This window comes from Capsella rubella, unplaced genomic scaffold (genome assembly GCF_000375325.1).
Source record: "Capsella rubella cultivar Monte Gargano unplaced genomic scaffold, Caprub1_0 scaffold_6, whole genome shotgun sequence".
In the NCBI taxonomy this organism is placed as follows: Eukaryota; Viridiplantae; Streptophyta; class Magnoliopsida; order Brassicales; family Brassicaceae; genus Capsella; species Capsella rubella.
The window spans coordinates 16,563,468-16,577,294 of NW_006238918.1; the positions used below are offsets into that span (position 1 = coordinate 16,563,468).

At 38.3% G+C, this 13,827-nt stretch overlaps 3 protein-coding genes, 1 long non-coding RNA gene and 1 pseudogene across 4 annotated transcripts; 4 read left to right on the plus strand and 1 right to left on the minus strand.

Moving 5' to 3' along the window:
- Positions 1-235: 235 nt before the first annotated feature.
- On the plus strand, positions 236-925 carry LOC17881744. The gene is made up of 2 exons (XM_006288643.2): positions 236-454; positions 534-925. The coding sequence occupies exons 1-2, from the start codon at positions 257-259 to the stop codon at positions 921-923; spliced, it is 588 nt and encodes a 195-aa protein (XP_006288705.1). The 5' UTR covers positions 236-256; the 3' UTR covers positions 924-925.
- A 2,776-nt stretch (positions 926-3,701) lies between these two features.
- Positions 3,702-5,831, plus strand: LOC111830073. The gene is made up of 3 exons (XR_002833324.1): positions 3,702-4,501; positions 4,601-4,770; positions 5,195-5,831. It is a non-coding gene; the product is annotated as an uncharacterized LOC111830073 (long non-coding RNA).
- A 510-nt stretch (positions 5,832-6,341) lies between these two features.
- Positions 6,342-7,104, plus strand: LOC17883555. The gene is given in 3 exon segments (XM_023780383.1): positions 6,342-6,590; positions 6,677-6,781; positions 6,784-7,104. Coding segments are annotated over 3 exon segments (675 nt in total).
- Positions 7,105-9,410: 2,306 nt separating this feature from the next.
- On the plus strand, positions 9,411-10,695 carry LOC17884014 (F-box protein At1g80960). Its single transcript, XM_023780384.1, is given in 4 exon segments — positions 9,411-10,004; positions 10,098-10,140; positions 10,213-10,283; positions 10,356-10,695. Coding segments are annotated over 4 exon segments (1,005 nt in total). The 3' UTR covers positions 10,653-10,695.
- Positions 10,696-12,689: 1,994 nt separating this feature from the next.
- LOC111830026 lies at positions 12,690-12,888 on the minus strand (annotated as a pseudogene).
- Positions 12,889-13,827: the final 939 nt, after the last annotated feature.

A 13,827-nucleotide genomic window follows, 5' to 3' on the forward strand; every position in this document is an offset into this window, starting at 1 on the left:
ATCTATTTTTTGTTTTAAATTAAAATTATGATTATTGTGAAGTATAAATATTTTAGACTATCTATTTCTTCTTTTTTTTTTCCACTTTTTCTTATTCGTTTCCCAGAAATTTTTTTTAAAAAAAGGATTTTGTTCCATAGTACACAATACACATATATAAATTAGGCGAGGCATTTGCTTTTCACGTCATTCCGTCTTGGCCACGTTTTGTAGACCTCTAAAGTGCATCGAAGAATCCCTCTGTTTCTGTCCAAGAATGGACGAATTTGAAGGGTTGAAGAGAGAGATTGAGAGACTTGTGAATATGGTAGATCCGAAGAAGGACGAATGTCAGGAAAAAAGAGTAATAGAAGAAGAAGTTAGCGCGAGCCGTTCTGTGGTTGTGGGGTTTCTCGAAGACGAGATCGATAGAAAAGAAGAAGTCCTTCTTAATGCGATCATCAGGTTGATGAAGGTAAGTGTTTGTAAATCTTGGATCCCAAAAGAGATATATTATACGGGTGTCATAGGTTATAAATTTGTTCATCGATCAGATTTACAGTGAACTGGATCAACCCTTGGATGAAAGAAGATATTTGGGACTATTACAAGTTGATGAAATGAGAGCCGCCTGCCTCGGCCACAAAGTGACGACGGTGAACGAAACCGATGAGCAAGCTTCTGAGAGAGCGGATTTAATCCGAAGTTTTTGGCAACAAAAAATTGCCGAGTCGTCCGAGTTGGTCTCTGAAGGGGAGGAGGTCCCGTTTAAGCCCTACGATCCAAGCGCTTTAGAGGCACTCAAAGCGAGCTCGGGTGAAAAGGTTTACAGGCTTGTCAGGAGGGGCTTTCGTGAAGTGCGCGTGGCTGTGCGGCTTAGGGTTTTGTTAAAACCTTGGAATCTTGAACAAGGAAGAGAATCTACTATAGAAGGATATGTTTAAGTAAATAGAATATAGGGATTATCTTGTAAATACTTTTTACCCTATGTCTCCTCTGTACTATATATTCTTGTAATTGGTCATTTGTTAATATTAAGAAATATTCAGAACCTATATGGTATCAGAGCATTAAGATCTCTAAAACCTAAAATTTTCTTTTGCTCTTCTCACTACGCCGCTTCCATGACAACTTCAGGCACAAACTCTCCCTCCAATGGTGAAGTGATCTACACCAACACTCAGGCTGCACTCTTCAACGTGAATACGTCCAATGTTACAAAGCTTAATGACATCAACTACTTGATGTGGAGTCTGCAGATCCATGCGTTGATCGATGGTTTTGAACTCGCTGGCTATCTCGATGGCTCCATTGCAGCTCCTCCTGCCACTGTCACAAACAACAATGTCACTTCTCCAAATCCTGATTTCTCCATTTGGAAGAGACAGGATCGCCTCTTGTTCAGTGCTCTTCTAGGAGCGATCACTCCTCCGGTTCAACCACTTGTATCTCGTGCCACCACAGCAGCCGAAATCTGGGAAACACTTGCTTCCATCTTCGCAAACCCGAGCCGCAGTCACATCCAACAAATCAAAGGTCAACTCAAGCTTTGGACAAAAGGAACCAAAACCATTGATGAATACGTCCGAGGCATTACCATTCGTCTTGATGAACTTGCTGCTCTAGGAAAACCCATGGAGCATGAAGATCAACTTGAAGTGATCCTTGGTGGTCTTCCTGAGGATTACAAACCCGTTATTGATCAAATTGAAGCAAGAGATGTTTCACCGTCCATCACCAATGTCCATGAACGTTTACGTAATCGAGAAGCTAAGCTTGCAACCCTCAACTCAGTCCCAACTACCACAAATTCAACCACCACACCAAGCCATTTTACCAAGACCACAGAACCAAAATCAAGTTGTTGAACAACAACCAAATATCCACAAGATGATAACTCGAGCCAAAAATAATATACACAAACCTAACCCCAAACATAGTCTCGTTGTTACTGCTCGCAGGTCGATAAAGAAAGAACCAACAACAATTTTTCAAGCCTTGAAAGATCCAAACTGGAGCCGTGCATCTTCTCTTGAGTATGATGCCTTAATCGCTAATCAGACATGGGACTTGGTATCTCCGAATGCGCAGCAAAACATTGTAGGATGCCGATGGGTCTTCACAACCAAATATCTTGCTAATGGAGCTCTTGATCGCTACAAAGCTCGCCTTGTTGCTAAAGGATTTCATCAACAATATGGGAAAGATTATGCTGAAACATTCAGCCCGGTAATTAAGTCAACCACAATTCGCGTTGTTCTTGATGTTGCTGTCAAGAACTCATGGCCAATCAAACAACTTGATATCAACAATGCATTTCTTCAAGGCGATTTAACTGAAGAAGTTTACATGTCTCAGCCGCCGGGGTTTGTTGATAAAGATAGACCTATGCATGTATGTCGCTTGAAGAAACCGATCTATGGGCTTAAGCAAGCACCTCGCGCCTGGTATATGGCTCTCAAACAACATCTTCTACATGCTGGTTTCACTAATTCTCTTGCTGATGCCTCACTGTTTATTCGAGGATCCGGGTCTCATCTCACGTATGTTCTTGTCTATGTCGATGACATCATCGTTACCGGTAATCACTCTGACACAATCGCATCAGTTTTAACCTCCTTTGCTGATCGTTTCTCCATCAAAGATCCTGTTGATCTTCATTACTTTCTGGGCATTGAGGTTTCACGCTCCTCTAGTGGTATACATCTTATGCAAAGGAAGTATATTACTGACCTTCTACTCAAGAATAACATGCTCGATGCTAAATCAGCCTCAACACCACTTCCTACGACGCCAAAGCTTACAGTGAACAGTGGCCTCGCTCTTGATGATGCTTCACAATACCGATCTGTTGTGGGGAGTTTACAATACCTCTCTTTTACTCGGCCAGATATCTCATATGCAGTCAATCGTCTATCCCAATTTATGCATCGTCCGACACATGATCATTGGCAAGCTGCCAAACGCATTCTTCGATATCTTGCTGGTACTACTACTCATGGGATTTATCTTCATGCCTCTTCCCCGGATACACTACATTGCTTCTCTACGTCACCTTATAAACTTCAAGGATACTCGGATGCAGACTGGGCTGGTGATACAGATGATTATGTCTCCACAAATGGTTATGTCATATATATTGGACGCAATCCTATTTCTTGGTCATCAAAGAAGCAAAAAGGTGTGGCTCGCTCCTCCACTGAGGCTGAATATCGGGTTGTTGCGAATACGGCTGCGGAGGTGAGATGGTTATGTTCTTTATACACTGAACTACGCTTGAACCTACCTTCTACTCCAGTGATATATTGTGATAACGTTGGCGCTACGTATCTTTGTGCGAATCCTGTCTTCCACTCACGTATGAAGCATATTGCTCTTGACTATCATTTTGTTAGGAATCAGATTCAGTCCAACATGTTACGGGTTTCTCATGTATCTACACACGACCAGTTGGCTGATACACTTACCAAACCACTTCCGAGAGGGCAGTTTCAGCAAGCATGTTCCAAGATTGGAGTAATCCAGCTCCCTCCATCTTGAGGGGGCGTATAGAAGGATATGTTTAAGTAAATAGAATATAGGGATTATCTTGTAAATACTTTTTACCTTATGTCTCCTCTGTACTATATATTCTTGTAATTGGTCATTTGTTAATATTAAGAAATATTCAGAACCTATATCTACTCTTTCCGACTTACTTGGTCAGCTTCCAGAGGCAATGCGACAGCGCTCTATGGCTCGGAGGGCCCAGATACTACGTCGTTCCTAATTTTTCCGGTGTTATCAGTTTATATACAATTTAAGGATTCTTGGTTCTTGATCCCATCGGAAGTTCCATTTAGGATATGAATTAGGTTTGTGTGTCGGCGCTGTAATTCAGGATTTCGCGGCCAGTCTAGTCTTATAATTAACGTGGTTTTTCCTTTTCCTTTTGGTTTTTACTGCTCCAAGTTAATAACATAATTTGCAAAGATTCACAATCATACCAATTGAAATGGCTGGAAGAATTTTATAATCACAGTTCGCACCAAAACTAAAATATAATAATACAAAAAGTACAATCGTGTCGGCGTAAATCGAAACCGACTTAGTTGTTTCCCCAGTCTTTTTGCTCGCCGATTCAGACCTCATTAGGGTTCTTGCTTACACAGGGTTCCATCAAATTGTTGGATAGGCTACGAGGGGTTTCTCTGTTACTCGATAAAGCTTCGTAATTCATTCTCAGTTGGTGATTTTCTGTACTTTCTCGTACATTACATGGGCTAGGCACGCACCATAGTTCCTTCGAGGAAGACGAGAGAGTTAGAAGAAGGTCAATGCAAGCAACATTAACAACATAATCCCTTTACTGTTTGCCACCAGAGTAAGGGGCTTTTGATCTGCCGTTCGTGTATCAAGTCTCAAATTGCATCTCCTGGATTCTCTGATTTCTTTGTAGCCCTTTTCGCTGTTATTAACGCCAAATTCGCTCAAGTCACTCCACTTCTATTCAAAAGGGTCGTGTTGCTGTCCAAATCTTAAGGTTTTCTCAAATATTTTGATTTTTATATATCATATCTATACTTTGTTATGTATCATGTTTGTTTTGCCAGCCTCAACTCCTCGCTCCTGTAATATTTAGGGAAATTTTTTATAGCGCATCTAGTAAACCAGCAAGTCGCTGAGGAGATCATAGCACTTGAATTAGCTGCCGTACTTCTGGAAGACCCAACTGATGACAGTCTCGAGATGGCTGTTGCGTTTGTGACGGAGTGTGGTGCGATGCTTCAAGACGTTACAAAGGATTGCATGGTAAAAATGCTTTCAACCTCCCCTTTTTTTTTTTGGTTGGATACAAATTTTGTTTTGTTATGTTAAAGAAACATTAGACTATTTGTATTATGGGTTGTGTTAGATATAACAAGCTAGTTGCGTTAGGTGGCCAAGTTTTTTTGCCCTCTCCCCTAGTCACATTCGGTTAACTCATCTCGTATCTTCATTAAGATCCTTTTCCATGTAACTAAACTCATTTCACCATTTCCTGAAACTCATTTTACCATTTCAGAGCTGCTCATCTCATGAATTTGATTGAAGATAGCTTGATGTGATTGATTGATTTCTTGTTTCGTATTTAATTATGAAACTATGGATATGTTGCTCCCCAATTAGGACTCTGCTGATGAATGGTTTTTGAGACTGTTGTGCTGATTTGGTTACAACTTTGCATGGATTGCAGGATAATCAGAACACTTGGGGATTAGGCTGCTTAATTAGAGGTTTCACGATCCAAAGATGCAGGAATCACATGAATTTATCTTCCCTAAAGATAATCCAAAGAATATGAGGTTTGCAATCAACTTCTTTACATCCATTGGTCTTTGTAGGCATCACAGAAAAATCTCATAGGGTATTTGAAGAACATGCCATGCCTCGTCACGCGACAGCAGAAGCAAGTTGTGAAATCAGAAACATGAATACATGATCATCATCTGGATGTGACAGTTTTGGTTCCAAGTATGAATCTGAGTCAGACTCATCCTCTTCTTCGTTCGGATGAAAGCGACAGAGAGAAGAGGAATAGACTGATGAGATGGGGTCTCACGGTTCTCTCATCCTTTCTACTTTGCAATTCTCATGATGAATCTAGGCAGCAACTGTTCTTTGATTGTGCATTTGCTGTAGAGGTCTGGTCATTCTTCACAGGCAAGGCCCATGTTTCTCCAGAATCTTTACAGTAAAGGAGAGTTGATCCTCAACATCTTTGCATCCGTTCTTTTTTTTTTTTTTTGAACACCACTTCATTAACGCTTAAATGTCAACATCTTTGCATCCGCTCTTTCTTATTCATTTAATTTCACAATCATTTAAAACTATTCATACATAAAGACGTATGACTGACGACAATTGAAAATAAAGAATGTGTTAAAAAACGACAAGAATCAATGATTAAGTGGAAGAAAAGAAGAGAGATGAATATGCATACAGACCAGTTTCCTACCTACTACGTATATATTGCTCACATTGAAACACTTACGTTGAATGATCAACTCTTCTCGACCCCCTTCGTCTTGACCCGCTTTCAAGACTTCCAAGGAAAACTCAGCAAGCTCTATCCCCTCTATGCCACTTGGTTCGTACACATGAACGACGTCTAAAGACGCAAGACCATTTAACAAAATTGTCTAAAGACCCAAATACGAGATGAAAGGATCCTAACATATTATATGAACCGTGATATCAAATTGGGCCTTGACCCACTAGGCTTGCTTATAAATAGACAAGGCTTTTTTGCATTTCACGTCATTCCGCTTCGCATCTTTTTTTTTTATCAGAGCTCTAAATTTCATTCAAGAATCACTCGGTTTATCTCAATCTCTGTTAGAATGGAAAGACTGGGAGAACTTGAGAGGCTGACGGTAGAAATCAAGGCCCTGAAGGAGAATTTGAAGGCGAATATTGATAAAGTTCTTTTAAGAAGAGTGGAAGAAGAAAGTGAAATCCCAGAAGAAACGAAGGAAGAAAGTGAAATTGCAGAAGCAAAAAAGAAAGATGATGATTTGGTATTATCTCTAGAAGAGGAGATGGATAGGAAAGAAGAAGAAATGCTTGCTGCGAGTTGCACGTTGGTGGAGGTAACCTGTTTTGTTAATATCTTGGATTTGGCTCAAGGGATTCTAAAGATATGATCAACATTAGTCATATATTTTTGCTTCGTCAGATTTTCAGGGAACTTGATTGCTCCTTCAATGGCGCTGAAAGAAGAATGGGAAGACTAAGCACTCATGAACTCATAGAAGCCTGTGTCCGTTACAAAGACTTGGCGAGAAGCTGATCGAAACGGATATAGTATCGGTTCAAAGAGCGACTTCAATTAGGAATTTTTGGCAACCCAAAATCAGTGCTTTGTTCCATGCGGACCAAGAGGCGGACCAAAATCAGAGAGATTTAGTACTACTCAAAGCGAGAGCAGGTGAAGAGGTCTATTGGCTAGTTCGGAAGGGCTTCCGTGAAGCGCGAGTGGCTTCCAGGATGGGGTGTTATAAAAAACCATGGAATCTTGATGGAGAAGCTACACTTACCGAATTACTTGATGCGCTTCCATTGATAGTCCGACGGCGGCATACGAGGCCACGTCGTGACTCGTGATCAGTAGACTTCGCCTTTCTACGTTTAGGATAGATTGGGTTTTGTTTTTTTTGGTTCTTTCTTTCCTTTTTTCTTCTTTGTAGCCTTCTATGGTTTGGTTTGATACAGAAAGATGTAATCCGACTCGATTCTTAATTAATAAAAGCTCAACCGTTTTCTTGATCTCTGTTCTTTCGATTAATTGACTTCTGGCTCGACGACATTCATAGGTTTTGACAGAGGAAGGCTCTTGTACGGGCATCAAATTGGAGCGAAGAGAAATCTCCTTAGGATAACTCTGGCCAAAACAACAACTATTCCTTCTTCTACTAATTGGGGTGTATCTACATATCTAACTTCAATGTTATATTTTCTTTTTGGTTGTTATTTTTATTGGGATCCTGTTGGTTGGAGCTTGCAGCAATTAGATTACTGTTTGTGACTTGTGTCAGAAGATTCCTGTTTCTGACTTTGGTTTTCTGTTGTATGATGTTGTTGTGTAAAAAGTTGGATCGAGATGCAGAGGAAGAGCATTCTCAGGTGGCAGAGAGAAGATTAGCCAAATTAATTCTCTAGATCTTGAGAGTATACATATAGTTTTACATGAGTTGTGTGAAATACCGCCTATTAGCCTTTGTGAGGTTATAGCAAAGACCCAAAGCTTATGTCTATCAGTACAAGGAGACACTTTTGTATCACAAGTTGTAACTCAGTTTTTGAATTATGTTTATTCTAATTGTGGTTTTTTTCTCTGTCGTTTATGATGGAAAAAAGGACACTTGAAGGAGAGACAGCAGTATAGTAACTTTCGTCGAGATTCAGGCTGCGTACGACGAGCTGCTCATGGACTCATACAAGAAAAGACGATATAATATTACCGAGTGAATCCAATGAAGGTATATATAAGAATCACTAACTTTGGAATTCTCTGTTTGTCTCTTTGGAATTTTTTAGTATGAGATGTTGGGTTTGTCCGTTTGTGTATGTATCTCAAGCTTGGATGTAACGGTTGAAAAAAAAGCGTAAAGCATTTGGTCAGAAGGGCAACATGGTGATTCCAGCTTGCGCTGAGCAACAACAGCTTGAGATAAACATACCTGCTAGGCGTCTTTTCTGTTTCCGCTATTATTAGTCTCTCCATTGTTCTGAGTCGTTTTTGCTTCGTCTTTTCATCTCAAAGTTTGATATTACCATGAAATATTGCGACTCTTAACCAAACTCAATTATCAATCAACACTTCTGAAGTGTACATCCTGTCAAATATGAGAAAATTGGCGAAACAATGGCAAAATTGTCGAAGATAGAGAAACAATGGCAAATTTGAGGACATATCATGGTCGGAATCTGAGGTGTTACAAAAAGCAGTCTTGGAAGCTAGGAGTTGGCAGCAGGCAAAGCAGCTCCAACCGACAAAGAGAGCAGAGCACTTGAAGGCAGCTCCAACCGACAAAGAGAGCAGAGCGACTTCAAATTCATCCCGAAGCTTGGTTTGACTCAACGAGGGAGTTCGTCACGACTCTATGTGTCTTCTGCGCTTGTAGCAGAGACTTTAGCTTTGAAAGCGGCAATCACTGCGGCTTTAGCTTTGGGTGTTTTAAGGCTGGCCTGCAAATCAGATTGTCAAGATCTCATTGTTCTTCTCAATTCTGGTGGCCATGCTAATGTTCTTGATGGTCTGTTGGAAGACATTAGATTGCTTTCCTCTAACTTTCTTTCTATTTCTTTTCAATATGTTCCTCGTTCTGAGAATTTTGAGGCTGATACTTTGGCTAACGCTGGTTTGTTATCAAGTAATGTCTCCTCCTTGACTGAATTTTGAGCTTGATTTATATGAAATGTTGGTTTACAAAAAAAGAGGAACATCAATGGTTATGCATACTCAATAGCGTCCAAGAGGCGAAGTAATATTCCTTCTTCCTCCATGGTTCATCTATAAACGGTCACAGTTCCATCTTAGCCTTTTGTTTTCCAGGTTCAAAAAAATTAACTGTGTAAGCAAGGAACAGCGAGGATTAGTTGATTTTTCTTTCTTCACTCACACCACCTGCTAAGAACAGCTCATGGACAATACCGTTAGAATCTTTTAAACTACAACTGTGATTTAAAACCAAAAAGATATTTAATTTGAAAATAAAATAGTAGTTTAAACTCTAAACATACTAAACTAGTTATTATAACATTACATATATTTGAAAACCAGTAACTGTAATCTTGTTCTCCCCTTCCATTTGGGTTGTAATCCCTCCTTATGAGGTTGAGACTTACTTTTAATCAAATCTAGTTTGTTCAAGAAAAAAAGAAAGAAAACCAGTAAATGACAGATCAACATGAGCTGCATAATCATTCATGTCTCATACCAAGGTGGAAATGAAATGCTCAATACTTGGATTCGGTCACTGACTTGCTTGAAACTCGTGAAAGTTCTCACTCTTAGATGCCATTCTGGTACTTATGATCGAAAGTTCGAAACTTCTAACTTTCCCCTGAACTCCTTCTCCCATCCGAGCCTTATGTCACTCTCGCTACATTCATACAGTCTCGAAAGCTCACATCTCTTGAGAAACTGCTCGAATCTCAGGACCCTCAAACTTTTATCAATCGTCGCTCCCGAGATTGGAGTCTTTAACAGGGTACTCGCATCTTGCCCTTGTCTGGAGGTGCTTGTACTACATATCATTTGCGTCAGCAAAAGTATGGTTCCTTTGAAGATTGAGAACAACAAATTAAAGCTCTTGCAAGTGTCGTCTATGGAACTCATTGATGGCATTAGTGTGTCAACAACTAGTCTAGATATTCTCACCATCATAGATATCTGCTGTGGGAGAGATGGCCTTTCCCTCCAGTCTCCCCAACTCCAGTTTAATAGAAACTTTTGGGTTGCAGGGGCTTACGTGCCTCATATCAGCTACAACATATCAGGGGTACGAATATATATTGTTACACGTTTCAGATAAATGTATTTGGATACACAGGAAAAAGGAATTACGGAATTTGATTCTTTTGATCTTGAGTAGGAAAAGAGCATTGGGAATGAAGAATTTGTGAACAACATATATGGTGAGTTGTTGAGACTGATTGCAATTTTGTGGGCAGGCTTGTCTGTGAGTGTAGATTTAATGAATCGGACAGAAGTTGAGAGGTTACGACAAGTCTTAGGTTTATAGACTCATAAAATGCTCGAGCTTGAGATCATATTCAAGGTATGTACGTACATTCATGCTTCAAAGTGGAAGACTCATGACTACGGAGTCTTAATGTGCTGGTATGTGCAGGATAACAATGGTCCAACGGAAGAAAATGAGTCTTGGCAAAAAAAGTTGTGGGAGGAGAACAATAACAAAGATCCGTTCCCCAATGCTAAATTCCACGTAGATACTCTGTGGATGTATAACTTCAGCGGCTCAGAGGAAGAGTTTGCCTTGGTGTCGTGTTTCATAAGGCAAGGGACCGTGGTAGAAAAGTTGATGATCAAGACGTCATCCTTTCCTGCAAGGAAGAAGTTAAAGATAGAAGCTACAGTGGCCAAGCTACATGCACTTCAAACGAAGCTTACCATCGAATGTTTCTAAGCGAATTTAATTGGTTCTTAAGTTGAAATCTTTTCAATCTAAATTTAAGCAAGTGGTCTACGGTTTATAATATATTAGCTACGAACGTCTAAATATTTTTTTCTTCTGGTTCTGGGTCAAAAGTGATCCAAACGCCTTAGAAATATCGATCTTTATGGCACATCGACCAAAGATAGCTCTGGATTATATGTCAATACAAATTAATACAAATTAATACAAATTAAGTCGGATCATATGTCAATACAAATTAAGTGGTTTCACGGTTTCTTAACGCTATATGTAGGAAGCTCTGAACGCTTTGTGGAAGTAAGCTCTTCCTAGAGGAGCAACTCCGTGGTTTGATATCTAAGGAGTGGAAGAGAATTTGTTGTCAGAGGAAGGATCCCTCCACGGATTTTAGGTATCAAACCAGTGAATTACCTCTTCCTTTCTCCACTTGTTCATGCCTGATATGGTTTCCATAATTGTGCAGGGGAGGCAGATTTATATCGTTGGAGAATTTGTTGATTTTGTTGTTGTTAGAAAACAAGTATGCATTTGATATTCAATTTTGCATTGCGTTTAAGTTGATGGATGATAATTGGCATACAATGTGCAAGCTTCCTTCATGGATTATATAACGTAGGCTTCCGGTCGTCCTCCCTTGATTGGCTTTAAAAGAAAGCTAGTGTGGCTTCAAGAAAGGAAACATAAACATCTATAGTTGGCAGAGGAAGTCGCTGGAAAGTGTAGAGATGAATCGAATGTGTAGGCGTTAAGCGCCGATTGCGACAATCAATAGGCTTTAACAATTGTGAAAATTCGATGGAAACATATATATATATATATATTAAGATCTCTCTGCCAACGGAAGACATAGTCATGAAGCTTCTCGAAAGCACTACGGGCTTTCTCATTACTCGTAGAAAATAGAAAAGAAGAAACTTACGGCAAACGTACACCTCCAACAATGGTGCTTAACATGAGGTTTTTTATCATTGAAATTATACAAATACTATTATTTATTTCGATGGGTTGCTTATTTAGTGTAATTTTTTTTCAAAAGTTTTTAAATCTTTTGTTTAAGCAACTTTGAATATAGTCTTTACCTATTTAAGCGATTCACATAATTTTTTTCTCTCTACAATAAACAATTTGGGTTAAGAACCACCAATTTTTCAATGACAATTTTGATTTCTTATCATTCACTGAAAATATTTTACTCGGCCCAATTTGACCAATATATGTGGATTAAGAAATTAAAAAAGTAAAAACGAATGAAGAATTAAAAATTAACATATACAAAAACCTCTATAAATTAATACTCGATAAATTAATAATTTAATAATTTTTTTTGGTCTCAAGTTGGCAATTTTAGACATATTTTAATAAAATAATAAGATAATAATTTTTTGAAAACCCTTTGTAAATATATGATTCCAATAAAAGTATAAATTGATAACTACATAAAACTATTAATATATATCTATATACATGTAAAATGTTTAGTAAAATATGACTACTATGTTGTTATTTACTCTTAGCTTCACTTCCTTTTTTCTTATAATTCAATTTTAATAGATTTCATATTTCAAAAATTAGTGTTTTATTCATTCACGATGATTGTTGTATTTATCGTAATTGGTTATAAGAAAATTTTGATATAATGAATAAATCTCAATTTTGACGTGTATATAATTTCAAAAACTTACAAAATTAGGATAATATCTCTATAAACAAACAATTATTAATTAATTGTATAATAAATTAAACGCACGAAATATTTGTATAAACATACACTATACCATGAAAAGTATTCATAGTATTTACTGTTCATAAGTTTATCGCTACTTTTCATAAATTTAAGGGTTAGCGAGTAATATTGTTAATATATTAAGGGAGAACTGTTCATAGTTTTTTTTTTTTTTTTTTGCTAAACATGTAAATATCATATAATAAATAAAAGGTTTTACAATGAGCAAGACCTAAACAAAAGCAGCCAAGGAAAAAAAGAAAAACAAGGCCACAATAAGAACATCAAATAGCAACTAAACAGAGCTATCTAATCCAGAAGATCATTAGATTAATCCAACGCTTCATGTGACGGCGAGAGGAGATGATGTTGCGCATGTCCCGATCCACAAGCTTGAAGATGAGAGCTGGGAGATCCTGGTAGAGTTATGGAGGACATTGTTTCTTTGTCTCCATATATTGTACAACACAACTTGGGCAATTAATTTGCGAAGGAGAGAAGGAGCTGTTCATAGTTCATATTCTAGTATTATGGTTACATGTTCATAATTTAAAATTAGGGGTTACTATTCATAAAATTAGATATACTGGTCATATACACTGTATATTTATAGGGTTTAGGATTTAGGATTACTGTTCATTTAGGGTATATTGTTACTGTTCATTTAGGGTTTCGGGTTACTGTTTATTTAGGGTTACTTTTCATTTAGGAATCAGGGTTTTTTAAAGTTACTGTTCATTTCAGGTATAAGGTCTTAGGATTTTAAGGTTTAGGTTACTGTTCATTTAGGGTTTAGGTTACTGTTCATTTAGGGTTTAGGTTACTGTTCATTTAGGGTTTAGGATTATTGTTTATTTATGGTTTAAGGTATAGGGTTACTGTTCATTTAAGGTATAGGGTCACTGTTTATTTAAGATATAGGGTCACTGTTTATTTAAGATATAGGGTCACTGTTCATTTAGGGTATATGGTTACTGTTCATTTAAAAATATAGGGTTACTGTTCATTTAAAAATATAGGGTTACTGTTCATTTAGGGTTTAGGGTTTAGGGTTTAGGGTTTAGGGTTTAGGGTTTAGGGTTTAGGGTTTAGGGTTTAGGGTTTAGGGTTTAGGGTTTAGGGTTTAGGGTTTAGGGTTTAGGGTTTAGGGTTTAGGGTTTAGGGTTTAGGGTTTAGGGTATAGGGTTTAGGGTTTAGGGTTTAGGGTTTAGGGTTTAGGGTTTAGGGTTTAGGGTTTAGGGTTTAGGGTTTAGGGTTTAGGGTTTAGGGTTTAGGGTTTAGGGTTTAGGGTTTAGGGTTTAGGGTTTAGGGTTTAGGGTTTAGGGTTTAGGGTTTAGGGTTTAGGGTTTAGGGTTTAGGGTTTAGGGTTTAGGGTTTAGGGTTTTAGGGTTTAGGGTTTAGGGTTTAGGGTTTAGGGTTTAGGGTTTAGGGTTTAGGGGTTTA